Source organism: Manis pentadactyla, chromosome 2 (assembly GCF_030020395.1).
Source record: "Manis pentadactyla isolate mManPen7 chromosome 2, mManPen7.hap1, whole genome shotgun sequence".
NCBI classification, from domain to species: Eukaryota; Metazoa; Chordata; class Mammalia; order Pholidota; family Manidae; genus Manis; species Manis pentadactyla.
Genome location: NC_080020.1, coordinates 99,957,760 through 99,972,847, shown reverse-complemented (window position 1 = coordinate 99,972,847; position 15,088 = coordinate 99,957,760). Strand labels below are relative to the sequence as shown.

Here is a 15,088-nt window from a genome sequence, read left to right as displayed (position 1 = left end):
TTGTAATCCATATTCTTATACATGTCTCTTGGTACAATGTGCACACATTTCTGTCAATTACAAACTTACTGTCTCCTCAATGTTAGTAGATAATTATACTCTTTTCCAAAGGATTGTACTTATACTCTCTCTAGTACTGTATGAGCATTCCCATTGTTCCATATCCTTGACAACATTTGTTATTGTCAGTGATTTTTCACCTTAGGTTACTGTGAATTTTAGTTACAGAATTTCCATTTGATTCTCTTTATTCAACATTTTCTGTAAATTTGGTTCTTTTTTATATTTTTGGCCAGTGCCAAAATTTTCAATTTTATTTCAATTTCCTTGAACATATCAAACATAGTTCTTTAAGTCTGTTCCTGATTAACTCCATTATCTGGATCACCTGTCAGTCTCCATTTTGTATTTAGTTTCTTATTTATAGTCATGCTGTCTTGTCTCCTCTTAAGTCTAGCTATTTTTTGTTCAAGAACCTGACACTGTACTTATGAAAATCCAGTATATGGAAAGTTATATAAATAATTTGAAGCCTAGAATAATATTATTTTCTTTAGAAAGGGTTTACATTTGTTTTGGGGAGCTAACTTGAGACACTTAGCAATCCTAGATTACCTTAATCCAGTTTCAGCGGTAGAGATGAGTTAAAGTTGATCTTTAGTCCTTGTAAGAAGGCCATTCTATTTCAAGTTGACACATATTTCTAGACTTGGAGCCCTTAAGGTTTCTGACCCAATATTTGCCTGGGGCTATTCCTAGTGGGCTCTTGACTCCAATTTCCCCCCCTGTAGCTTTGTAAGGCTGCCAAAAGCTCTGCTCAGTTTATTAGCTTCTCAACTAATAAACTAGAATTGGTAGATACCTTTGAAGAAATACTAGATGTGCCTTTGAGTGTCACCTTCTTCTTGATCTCATTATTCATCATTGTCACATTAGTTTTCCCATGTTTTCAAGTAGATCTCTAAAAAAGCTTGTCAGCTTTTCTAGTTATTCTCAGCAAGCTGTTTGGTAATAAATTCCCTAATCTGCCTTTGACATAAGCAGAAGTCCCCCATGCTCTCTTTTTTTAAATAACAGATTTATCAAGATAAAATTCACATAATATAAACTTCATCCATTTAAAATGTTCAATTCAGTACTTTTTAGTAAATTCATGTAATTGTGCAACCATCACCATAACCAATTTTAGAAACAAGTTCCTCAAAATGTAATTTATGCAGCTCTGGAAACTAACCCTCCTGGGAAAACTACTTTTCTCTCTTTTGTTATACATTTGTATAATCCTCGACTATGAAACTACCAAGCCTCAATAATCACTTTAAGTCCCCGTTATTAGGCCAGGATCTACCCTCACACATCAATAGATAAACTCCTCATTTTGTTCTGTTATTCCCTCTCTCTCTTAGGGACCATAAGTACCAAAAAAGAGTCAGGTCAGGCCACTATTCAATGATAGCATTATTGACAGATGAGAGAGAGAGAGAGGCCAGCTTACAGATGTGCAGATTAGCAGACATCCTAAAAAATCAGGGGCTATACTATGGTGAGTTTGAAGGGCACCAGAAATGCTGCCTATTTTAAATGTCTACCTTTACCCCACTGGCTTACAAGAGCATTTGAAATGTTATCAGTTAGAAAAATCTAACCATTAGGTTAGGATTTTATAGTTCTAGGATTCTCCATATTAAAATGCAAATAGTCATGGAAAGGTAACAGACTGTCTCTGACATATCAGATTGTTTACCAATGTAATACCACACAGACACAACAGCTCTACAAGATCAGGGCAGGTAGTGAAATAAGCCAGGTGGAGAAAGACAAGTACCAAATGATTTCCCTCATTTGTGGAATATAACAATTAAGCAAAACTGAAGGAACAAACCAGCAGTAGACTCACAGACTCCAAGAACAGACTAGCTGTTACCAAAGGGGATGGGGAGGTGAGGTGTGGGGGAGGGTGGGTGGGGAGAGAGGGAGAGGGGATTCAGGGGTATTATGATTAGTACACATGGTGTGTGTGGGGCCACAGGGAAGGCAGTATAGCACAGAGAAGACTAGTGACTCTGTGGCACTTACTACACTGATAGACAGTGACTGCAATAGGGTGTGGGGGAAACTTGATATCGGTGGCTGTAGTAACCACAATGTTTTTCATGTGAAACCTTTAAAAAAAAAAAAAGATTGAGTGGGGTTTTATACGAACTGACATGGACAGAGTTCCAAAATATTAAGTAAAAAAAGCAAACTGCTAAGCAAGATTATATAATGATCCCAGTTTTAAAATTTTAAAGATATCTATGTAATATGTATGTATAATTTATATACCTATGTGACTGCATATATTTACATGTACATAGAAAATTTCTGGAAAAATAATCAGAAACTGGGTAATTGGATGAAAAGAAAGGAGCATGTTTACTCTTTACTTCATAACACTTAGAAACATACCTTTTTCCAGAAAGCAAAGTTTTCATTTTGAAAAAATAAAAAGAATGTTGAAAATGACTTGTTCACCAAAAGTGAGAAAAAAAAAAAAGCACTTTGTTTAAAGAAATGGTATTGAGAAAAAGGAAGGACAGGTAACTACTGGTGAATAAGGGGTGGAAGAGAAGTATGGTCTACAAAGCACTGCCTAAGAAAGAACTGAGAGTGAATTCCTGCGCTGGGGAACACTGGACATACAGAGGAGCATGAAAGCCTCAGGCCCTGGGAAAAATAGAAGAAACAGAGGTAAAGGATAACTGAAATAGGAAGACTCAAAGACAAATTAACCGCTTCACAATCTGGTTTCAGGCTGGCTGGGATGGTCAACTCCCAAAGGGCATAATCCCAGAGCAGCAGCACAGAATGAAGTAATCCTGAATACCAGCTCTATCTTTAGTTACCAGAAAGGGTGGGAAAAAGCAGGAAAACAATCTCTTAGATCAGTAATTGCCAATGGAACATGTCACATAGATCATAGATTTCTGAACTCTTCTGTCCCTCCACCCACATTCCTCACTCCACCCCAAACCAGGTAAAAAACTGATGGGGGAGGGGAGGTGTGCAGAGGGAAAAGTGGACACATAGAGTTTGCAAAAGTTCCTCAAGTGATCCAAATGATTATGAGATGCGTTTCCTCCATCTAAGACTAATGAGACTCCCGTTTCACCAAAAGGATAAGGAGACCTAGCACACTATCAGTCCAAAGGAGTTTTAAAATTCTTACATTTGAACTGATACAAGATTTTGATTGCCACCTAGTGGAAGAGAATAACAAGGGAACCTGAGGATAAGCAATCTAAAATTATCAAATGCTGTTTTCTATACGCTGACAGCCAGGCAGTTTCCCAAAGTGTGGATATATCTAAGATGATTTTAGATAGCACAGGATGAATGCTATTCTAAGTATTTGGTATTTTTTGCAATGCATATTAGAATAAAGTATAAATAATACTTCAAATAATCACTTCACAAATGTGAAGATGAGGCCAAATTAACCTTAATTTTAAAAATTAAAATAAAAAAAATTACCTTAAAATAAAATATTGCACAAGTGGTGATGTAATATCACCAGTCATACAGTGACTCTAAAATGACTGAAGTTTTGGAAGTAGTTGTCTAAGCTGGTTTTCTAATGAAGGTAACTTTTCCCTCAGTGTGTCTGAGTTTTATTTATGTATACAAAGTAAAGCATAAGAGTATGTATCAATAACACCTTAATAAAAAAATTAAGTGAAGTAACCCCTATTTTAATAGAAATAACAATGTTTTAAGGCGCTCCTACTTTTTTCTCATCAAATAATAAGAGTCTGTTTCTTTTTTTCAAAATTATTCAACTATCCTATATTGAGGGGAATTTAGGTTGCTTCCATTTCCTTTGCAATTCTAAGTATCTTTAAAGATGTATTTTTCTGCACATATGTGGGCATTTTGCTCTCACTTCAAAATGGCATCAGTCTTCACTCCTACCCTCCGACTTGATCAACTTGAATTCCTTTTAGAGACCTCTTTATCCTACTCTTTTGTCAACACTAACAATTAGCAATTTTAATGCTTTTTAAAACCAGTTGACAAAAATAACATACTTCATTGTTTTGATATCTATTTTCTAGGTTACTAGTAGATAGTGTCACTTTATGTTTACTAATGTTTTATTTTTTCCTTCAATGAATTGATTCAATTTTACTGTCAATTTCCATTGGGTTTACATGTTTTTAGTTGTTAATTTATAGGGTTTTTGTTAGAGTTCTTTATATATTATGGATATTAATCTTTTGTTCTTTGCTTAAGTTGTAAATAACTTCTCTCAGTTGGCTGCCTTTTAACGTTGTTTATGGTTTCTTTAGTTATACCAAGTTTTAAGTATTTATCTGTTAATCATTTATTTATAAGATAAATTTGTTTATCTAGGGTCTGTTAATCTTTTCTTCATGGCTTTAGGATTGGGGCTTTCCTTAAAAGTCCTACCCTGACTGAACATCAAAAAAATTTTTTCGTTATTTGTTTTCTAATAATTTATAGGTTTTAAAAGTGTTTAGATCTTTAAACCATCTGGCATGTTTGTGCACATTGTGATATACCTTCTTCCCCCTAAAACTGATAGCCAGTTGTCCTAACACCATTTTTCCCCACAAATTACAGTTGCCATCATTATTATAAACTAAGTTCCTATTTATACAGGATATACTTCAGGACTCTGTTTCCTTACCATTTGGTTATTCCTACATTAATACCACATTTATTATTATTATATCTTTGAAATCTTTGTTGTTTATCTCCATATAATAGAAGGTTCTTCTCTCATTACTCTTTTATTTCAAAATGTTCTTGGCTATTCTTGTGTATTTACTCTTTCAGATAAATTTTAGAATCAGCATTCTAAAATGCTCAAATGTCAAAAAGATGACATTCATATATTATGGATATTAATCTTTTGTTCTTTGCTTAAGTTGCAAATAATTTCTGCTGAAATGTCAAAGAGAGATTAATTTGGGGAAGAATTAATCTTTTTAATACTGAGTCTTTTCATCCAGAAATATAAACTGTTTCTCCACATATTCAATATTTGAATGTCTCTCTCTAAAGTTTCATAGTTTTCTTAAGTCCTATATATTTTTTGATAATTTGTTCTTAAGTACCTCATAGTTTTTAGTAATGTAAATTATACCCTTTTTTATTATTTCCTAATTTATTATTGCTGTTGTATAGGAAAGCTGTTGTGTTTTTTTGTATATTTATTTTCTAATTTACTACCTTTAAACTCTTTCATAAGCCACATTTTTTAAGGTGCTGGTCTTTGATGTTCTATATAATCATATCCTCGAAAATGCCATTTGTCTCTTTTTGTGTTGAAATATACTTATTAGTATAATGACTAGGTACTCCAGGCTTGTTTAATAATAACAATAGTATCAACTCAGTTTGTCTCAATCCTGACTTTAACCAAATGCTTCTAATGCTTCACCATTAAGTATAACATTTGCTGTAGGTTTCTGATGGAAACTTTATAAAATTAAGGATGTCTCCTTCTCTATTTTACTTAAAAGGTGTTTTTCTTTTCCCCAGTCATGAAAAGGTATTGGATTTTATCAAGTGCTTCTCTTTTTTTTTTTTTTTTCTTTTTTAGGGGCTGTTTCTTTAAACAGAAATTATTTCACAAGCCAATTAACATTCAATAGTGCTAAGTCCCTATAAATATTTTTCTTCCTTAAAGCATGCTTACCTAGTTAGTCTTCCTATGATTGTAAATAGTTGATTCCCTCTCATTTTGACAAGTTTCATTATAGAAAATATATTTCCATTTAACCTACATGGTTAAACAAATTCTTAGAGAACTGTTTGAAGTCCTGTCAACTTATTGCAATGGAATGCACTTTAATGACCTATGTTCTGTTGTCACAGTGGTCAGTTATTTATCATAGGATTTAGAGGTTTCAAGAAAATTCTGAGCATTCAATCAGCATTCATTAGTTCCTACTCACTGATGTTGGAATACACAAGTAAAAATTACCAGATTCATTTCATTATCTTCTCTGATAGTCACATAAATGACCATAAAAATGACAATGATAAATTTCTTGTGTGATAATTTTCACATTGCCACCTCCAGCTTCAGGAAAGACTAAAAAACTACATGTCTGGAAAATGGAAACAGGTTATCAAGACTTGTTTAATCCACTCCTCCTTGATCTCCTGGAGTGGAACCTACTGCCACACTTTAAGAAAATTAGGATTCTGTTGGTAAGGAATAGGAGCTGTTGAATAGTTGTTGGGTATTTACCTCCCAGGATCTGTCACACTTCCACCTCAAGCACTGTTTCTCTCTGAGGAGGCCACCACTCTTACAGTTTCCTGTTTATTCCCTTAGTCATTCATATATATTGAATTGTATGTAATTTATTAATTTTTTACTCAAATGGTGGTATACTATACAAACTGCTCTGCCCTTCACTTTTTTCACTCAACAAAATAAATTGAAGACTTTGCTCCATTTTGATATGTAATAAAGCCACTTCTTTCTTTTTAATGGGTGAAAAATATTCCATTGTAGCAATGTGCCATAATTTATTTATTCAGTCCTGCAATAAAAGACATTTTGGTTGTTTTAAATCTTTTGCTATTATAAAAAATACTGCATTCAACAACCTGAATTAATGCTTAGAAATAAAATTCCATATAAACTTTGGAATTGGCTGCTGGCATTTTTGGTTGGGGGAGATTAGGTTAAATTTATGGATTAAAATTTAAAGGGCATGACTTTTTATTTTAGAGTCTTCACACTGAGAGCAGAATATACCTTTTCTTTACATACTATATTTTACTAACTCTAATATACATATTTAAACATTTCTAAAATGTGAATCCATCTTATAAACCAGATCATCTTTTGATCACTGTCAGCCAGGTGGCAGTCATGAAAGTAACCATTCCTGGTGGCATGACAGGTAACTGTCATCCGTGGTCATTTCAATGATCAAACGATTTAAGGACCATTTAAAAAGAAATGTGAGTCATAGTATTAGGACACCTTTTGTGACATCTTATGGTTAAGATCAAGAAAGTGTAACCATTAAACCTATATGAAAAGTCTCAGTGATTTGGAATAAAATTCTTTCAAGAAATACTAAATTATCAATGTTTTTTTTCATGGCACAAAGGACAATTCTGTGTAGGGGAAAAAACACTGATTTTGATAACTCCAAGACAAAAAGTGTTCAGAAGATCACATTGTAAATGTCAGTACTATCTCAACTGATATATTTTGTTTATATTTTCATTTTTCTAATTGCACAAGAGATACATGATAAAATACCAAGTAAGTCCAAGAGTTCTTTCAGTAAAAACAAAAAAAATTCAAGTCCTAAGAGATTATTGCATCAGAAGTACTGGCAGAAGTTTATTTAGTGTTCTATTTAAAAAAGAACAGTGCAAATCATAATCAGCATCTCAGATGAGAAGGAATACTCTAAATCTTATTTTAGGTCCCTCAGTATTTTAAAGTGTCTCTCATATAGATTTTGCACATTCTTAAGGTTATTCCTATGTATTTTATCTTTTCTTCCATTGTATTTTCTCATTAAAATTCTATTTATTTTTGCCTGTTCTGTAAACAGCTGCTTTACTGAATTCTCTTACTATTTATAATAATTTTTAAGTGTATTCTTTTGGGTTTTCCAAGTATGCAATGAAATAAATTTCAAGCTCCCATTGTCTTAAGCTATGTGCTGAATTTAAGCTAAACAAAGGTAAAGATTGTGTGTTATTTTTACTGTTTCATCCCCAGCACCTAGCATATTACCATTCACAAAGCAGGTAATCAATAACCATTGGTTAAATGAATTATATGAATGTTTCCTACTTTTTAAAACTTACCTCAAGCCCTCCCCAACAGAGGTGCTGAATTTAGTCAAAAAAGTCAAATATGAATGAGTAAATAGTATTCATATTTCTTCCCTCCCACATACAAACATACAGATCCTATAAGAAACTGGGTATTTTCTAATTAAAGTTATATATATGTTTGGTTGTAGTTAGTTCTATTTTAATAATTAAAAACCCTAAATGTGAAATAAGTGTTTTATGTTAAACACTTACCTTTTGGACCGTAGATCTGATGAATCATATTGAATATTCATAGGTCCAGGATTTATTTCAAGATCTACCTCAGGGATGAGAAGATGCCCAGAATTACTATCCATATTTGCCATTTTTCTCCGACTCTAAGCACTGAAGAAGACAGTAGTACATAAATCAGAAAAGAAAAATAATTTGAAGTTTAAAAATTATCTTACTGTTAAGTAATACATTTCCATGCATTAGAAATAGGAAATATACAGGAATTTGCTGATGATACCTTAATGAGGTATGTGTCTAAAATATTTATTTTATCAGAAACTTGCTAAGTTGAAATGGAATTATTGTTTATTTTTCAGCTTAATAAAAAATACAAGTGGAGCAATCCATTTCCAGTAATAAACAGATTAGATGATTTGGACTCATTTTCCTGCAGAAAACAACTAAAAATATTGGATAAAAAATTAAAAACATCTTTCCCTTCTCCTACTTCCTATAACATAGCTAGGTGTACAAAGAGTTTTACCATCAGATATGGGGTTAACAAGAAGTAAAAGAGCCTCACTTCCTCATAAGGGAACTATAAACAAGTCTTTCTGAAACTGCCCCATAGCCTGTGTGCTTGCATGCATCTGCGGAGGGGGAGGTGTTATATGCCATCAACAGCACTGCATGAGCATTTGCAAGGTCGTCAAAGAACAACTAAAGCTGTTAATGTACTTTAAGGTTAACTTGCTTGGTAGGACTTTTAGGTACTGGCAGAAGCAAAAATAAGCCTTTTCTGTGAGGAGACACCTTCATCTTAAGTCTCAAAGACCTGCTAACAGTCTTTCAAGGACATCGAACAGTACACAGTCAAAAATAACCTAGTATGGGAAGAAATAAAGTATTATTAGTGAGAACCAGAATAAACAGCAGAAATAGATCCATAAGAACATCAATGATACAGATTATCAGGATAAGATTATAAAGCTATTAGGATTCCTATGTTTAATAAATAAGGGATAAAGTAGAGATTCTAAAAAATTAACCTACTATGTTTGAAAAGGACAAGAGTGAGGCCTCAAAATAGTAATAAAATAGCCAAAATTTAAAACTTAATGGATTGGTTTAAGAGTGGAAAAGAACATTAATGAACTAGAAGATAAATGAGAAGCAACTATCCAGAATGTAGCAGAGAGTTAAAAAGAAAAACACAGAAAATGTGGAAACAGGGGGCATGGGAAATAGAAGGAGGTCTGATATGAATGTCGTTAGAAAGGCAGAGAGGAGATGGTAGAGGTAATATTTGAAGAGATGATGCCTGAGAATATTCCTTAATTCATAAAAGATAACAATCTGCAGATTCAAGAAATTTAAGGAATCCAAACAGAAGTAATTAAACAATATATCATAGGGTTGGAAAAAAAGAATTAAAATTCTAGAACAAAGGGAAAAAAGTCAAGTGAGGGTCTTGGAATTAAAGTGTTCTAAGGTCCTTATAGTCCTTATACTATCCAGGTCAACATGACACTTTGATGAGATGCATGCTGTAATTTTATTTAATTCACGTAACAGAAAACATTGCATAACTTAAAATCTTACAGATGGGAAAAAGAGAATGATTTTTTAAATTGACCTAAAAAATGCAAGAATGGATAAAAACATTAAAGTAGGACAAACAGCATAAAATAGCCAAGATCCTCCCATTCTTCTTAAACCTATGCTAATCAGGCTATCTTCCCCATCATTACACAGAAAACTGTTCTTGTTAGAATCCCACTAACCTACACATTGGTAAACTCAGCCATCATTTCTCAGTCTTTAACCTACTTGCCCTATTAGAAATATTTGCCACTAGGGATCACTCTCCTCCTTAATAAACTAGATTCACTAGGTCTCCAGGTTTTCTCTGCATCTCCTTGGTCCCTCTTTCTCTGCCTCCTTTACTGTTTACTCCCAGTCTCCCAGACTTCTTAAAATCTCAGAGTCCCAAGGTTCAATCTTAGTCATTTTCTCTATATATCCTCAATTTCTAGGTAATGTTATCCAATCTCATGGTTTTAATACTATCAGTTATGTTACACAGTAGCCACTAATCACACGTGCTTAAATTTACATTAATTAAAATTAAATTTTAAAAAATTCAGTACCTGAGTCACACTGGCCACATATGAAGTGCTCAATAGCCACTTGTGGCTAGTGGCTAACACGCTGCATTGTGTAGACACAAAGCATTTACATCATTGCAAAAAGTTCTATTGATCTAATGACAACTTGCACATTAATATTTCTAGCTTGAAACTTCTCTCCTGAATTTCAGACTTGTGGATCCAATTGCATATCTTTTTAAAAATTGAGATATAATTGATGTGTAACTCAAACCTACATGTCTGAAACTGAAATTTGGTTTTTTTCTCCCAAATACCCTACTCATTGTTTTCCTCACTTCAGTTGATGGCATCTCCATCCTTCTAGTTGCTCAGGCCACAGTCCTTGGAATCACCTCTTCTTCTCAGTCTACATTCAGTCTATTAGGAAATCTTGCTGGCTTTTTCTTCAAATATATTCAGAATCTGGTCACCATCATTTACTACCAAGATTTCAACCAGAGTTACCTAACAGAGCTCCCTGTTTCCACCCTTATCCACTGAAGAGTCTACTCTCTGCCCAGCAGGTAGAGTTGTAGAGAGGTATTAGGAATTTGTTCTTGCCCAAATGGTTGTTGCAAATGGGGGAGGCGTCATATGCACCTGGTGGGTAGAGACTAGGGATGGTACAAAACATCCTATAATGTGCAGGACAGCTTCCTACAACAAAGGGTTAGCCCCAAATGCGAGGAGTTCTGAGCAACTGCTCTAAGGGGCAAAATAGGAGGTGGTGATAGGTAGGGACATGATGGGACCTTACATGGTGATGGAAATTTTCTATTTCTTCAACTTGATTCTGGTCACATGGCCATTTGTTTTATAATTATTCAATGTATTATGCACTTTTATGTATGGATGTTACATTACACACATACATTCAAACAGGCAACTGCATAAAATGAAATAAACAGGTCTTAACATTTTAAGGCAAGTGCTTTACCTTTATTCCTCACCCTGCAAATTACTATGATTATTCTCATTTTATAGACAAGGATACAAGGCACAAAGAAGTTAAGTAACTGATTATAAAGTTAGTGACAGAACTGGAACTCAAACCCAGGCAGTTAAAGACCCCTATACACTTTACCACTATGCTGTGCTCTTTTGTGTTCTTTGCCCTTTTACTCTTTTAACTTTCATCTTCTGTTTCTTGTAACCGCCCGCCCAGACTACTTAATAAATATTGTTACATTGATGCTGTATTGGTTTAACAGAGTCTTACATCTGCTGTTCTTATTTTTCTAAACGTATATTTATGGCAGAATAGAAGGAAAACAGGACTTTTGAGTCAGCAATTCTGTATCTGCCACTTACTACCTATGTAATCTAAGACTAACCTTTTAACCTCCATCAGTCTATTTTCTCATCTGCAAAAGTGAAATAACAACATCTGCCTCACTGGTGTGGTTGAAAATTAAGTGAGGTGATGCACATTATACTTAGTACCTTATAATGGGAGAATAAATGTTCAAATGTATTATTATTTCTCTCAAAATCAAAATGAAAATGCTTGTTTTTGTTTTTACATATGCAGCCTCTTGATGCTTTTCCTTACTTTTAAGTGGAAAATAATTCTTCAGCAATGAAGAGCTAGGCAAATATTGTCAAAAGGCCACAATTATAAGACACAGATGTTGGTAACATGTTTTATTCCCAAAATATGTACACTTTTCTCCTTCTCTTTCCTTTCCATTACCCTCTTCAGATTTTCTGCTCCCCTGACTAACATTTAAGCCAAAGCTCTCATTAACTTAGTCCTACCAGAGACAGATAAATGCTAATGAAAAATCTTAACACAGTACCTTCTAAAAGCAACTTAAAAAAAAAAACTGAAACTCAAATACTACCATGTCCAGTCAAGAAGGGCTTTATTTCTGTATCTTATTAAGAGAGTATGAAGGTAAAGATGACTATTTTAAGATGAAACAACTAAAATAATGAGTAATAGTTAAATTCTGAAAAATATATAGTAATTCAACCAGGTCTCAATGATTCTACAATGCAGAGGTACTGAGGAAAATAGAAAAAAATATTTTTAAAAAACCATGGTTCGTATCTTCAGTAAACTTAAAAAATTTTATAATTTATGAAACCCAGATGTCAGATAACTTGTCTCAAATTACTTTAATAAAACTTGGCAAGATGCTAATAACCACTTCCGATTTTCAGTTCATCAATTTCACTTTAAGTTGAAATCTATACCAATTGCTGGTCCTAGCTCTAAAGTTAGGTTTGTAATGGATCAGTGCAAGATTTACTCTTTTAAAGAAAAAGCTTAGTTGACTGTCTGAATCACAGATTCATACAATATAATTCAAGTTTGGTGCATCAGTGTACATTATTCAATGGTAATTGTAATTGTTATTAAATCTCATTAGGATGTAAATAAGTGAGATAAAGTAATTTCATCAAAACAGAGTTGATTCAGAAGCAAAAACAGATGGTTGATATTTCAGTTCCTTCCGTTACATAACAATAATTAATAATTCAGCTGATTTGTTTGGTCTTACATTCTAAAACTAAAAACAGGATTTTTCAAAGATTACTTTCACCTACTAATTTACAAAGCTAACATTAATATTACATTTCCTTAACTTAAAACTGTAAATTCAACTAATTAACTTGAGAAACTGTTCCCTGGATGTAATGAGTGAAAATATTCTGTATAAAATATAACTGAAAAATACATTTTGAATAAAGGTGGGCACAGCATAGGAGTTAAAAGCTTGGGAAAGAAGATGTTGTAGAGAAGCTATGTTGTATATTGGCTTGGTATGATTTCAAATCTACCCATATACAATTTAAGTTGTTTTAATCTACCTGTTTATAACAAAGACAAAAAAAGTTGTTTTTAAAATAAAGCTCTTAGATATAAGTACGAAGTAAATTGTGCCAGCATGTCATCATCTCATCTCTTCTCACCCAGTAAGAATTCAGTAGCTCAGCTTGCTGAGGGGCCCCACTGGGGGCTTAGCTATAAAAACATACAAAGAAACAACTAGACCAAGGGGACATTTAGACTATCAATACTGAGAGATTGTGAGTTTTGTCTGGGAGTGTTGTCTGGGAAAGGCAACTCTTTGCTGATCTAAAATAGTTCCCTGGGGGCAGTTAGCTCCTGCCACAGTGATGGGGACTCACTGGCAGTGGCAAACGCAGAGCAGTGGTCTTGCCCATCAACACTGGTGCTGGTGTCCCTTTCCCTAGCAATGTGGTCTAGCAACAGGAGACTTTCACTTTTGTGCTGACAGCTGGATGGCCAGCTCTCAGTTGACTAAGCCATCCCTCCTGAGTACCAACTCCTATAAAGGTACAGACAACTCAACTAAATTTGGACTTTATTCCTTTCATCTCTCTTTGCCTGGAACAACAGTGTGATTAATCTATCATTGATTTGGAGTGCCTAATTTCTTTATTGGCTTAGTAAAAGACATTAACCTGTATGCTATTGGCTTGGGAAACTCCCACTGTGAACCTGTGTTAAATAAACCACTGGCAAAGACAACTGCACTGAGTATTAATTTGCCTCCCAAAACAACTTATTAGCACTAAGGAATGTACACCCATATAAGCAAACATTTAGAACCATGTCAAATAATACTAAACTCTACTAGAATTTGCTATTATTACTATTTCTGAACTTACTAAAAGTAAGTTTAATGAAATGAGCCTAATGAAACTGATACTGTGAGAGGAAAAAGTCCTCAATAGAATTGCTAAGATGCTAGAAAAAATGTTAATATTGATAAGTAGGCAGAACCTTACTGCTCCTAAATCTCAAAAAACAGATAAAACCACCGTCAGAAAGTATTGCCAAGGTATTCATTTATACACAATGGTTAATTTGGGGTATAGCCTATTCTGGTTCTTTTAAGTAGAGTGTGGTGGTTGATAGCTTATGTGTAAGACTGCCTGGATTTAAATACTGGCTTTGACATATATATATATCAGATATATGTGTGTGTGTGTGTGTGTGTATAATATATACTATGATAATAATGTGTCATAAGAAATACATATTTGGTCATTCATACTGTTGCTGGGCGCTGCATGTGGGGAAGTTTCTCCCTGCGCATTAAGAAGCACTAGGAGAAACTCCAACTTGGATTGGGGAGGGTTCTTGACTCTGAATGAGAAAGAATTCATTAAGAGTATGTAGGGAATGGCAGCTGCCCTGCAGGCAGCAGGGAGGAAGGAAGAGCAGAGGGAGGAAAGGAAAGCTCATTGAATTCCTACTTGGTATAGGGAAAATCTTTTACCAACTTTTAAAGCTAGGGTCACCTAATGTCTAGTTTCTGCTTTGGACTACTACTCTAGGATTTGGGAGAGCCACAGAGCATGGGATGGAGTGAGATTATGTTCTGAGAGCTTCTCAACGGCAAAGAAAGGAAATTTTCAGGCAGGCTATTAAAGAGCATGATCATACAGCTGCAGTCCTGTCCTGGTCACCCAGGCAACAGGTATTGCAAGCCTAAATCAGATATCTTAGTAGCTCTTTCCTACTTACCTGAAGTAGGACAGAGAGAGTGAAGACTTGTGCTAAATCTAGAAAATAGAATGAAATAGCAAAGTAACAAAGATGCTTACCACTGGAAGAGTGCAGAGACAAAATGCAGTAAGTTGAGCAGTGAGAAGGCTTTATTTATAAAGTACACACTTTGAAAGGGGAGGTGTGGGCAACCTCAGAAAGGAGGTACATTTAAGGGTTTAGGATTCTGTTTTTTAGGCTTTCAAGAATGGGGCAAAGGGCGGAGGGTGGGGGAGCGTAAGCTGGACTTGTGGTCTCATGATCTCTCTTTCTGGCGAGAGATATGATGTCACTATCTACAGTCAGTCTTCTAGATAATTCTGTAAGATAAATTTAACCCAAGAAACTTAGTGATTTGGTTCTTTTCTAAGATAGT

General features: G+C 34.3%; 1 protein-coding gene across 10 annotated transcripts in view; it reads right to left on the bottom strand.

Moving 5' to 3' along the window:
* SLC38A9 (solute carrier family 38 member 9) overlaps positions 1–15,088 on the bottom strand; it is an 86,342-nt gene that overhangs the window by 62,507 nt on the left and 8,747 nt on the right. For 6 of the 10 annotated variants that reach the window (XR_005027717.2, XM_036900337.2, XM_036900323.2 and 3 more), the window contains exon 2: positions 8,077–8,208. The exons of 1 other annotated variant lie outside the window; for it this stretch is intronic. Coding sequence is in view for 7 of the 9 variants with exons in the window: in XM_036900323.2 (XP_036756218.2) it covers positions 8,077–8,189 (113 nt within the window). In the remaining 2 variants the exon portion in view is untranslated. Of the gene's footprint in view, positions 1–8,076; positions 8,211–15,088 lie in introns of those variants that run through there. 3 more of the 10 variants (XM_057495148.1, XM_057495160.1, XM_036900340.2) reach the window with 2 other exon arrangements.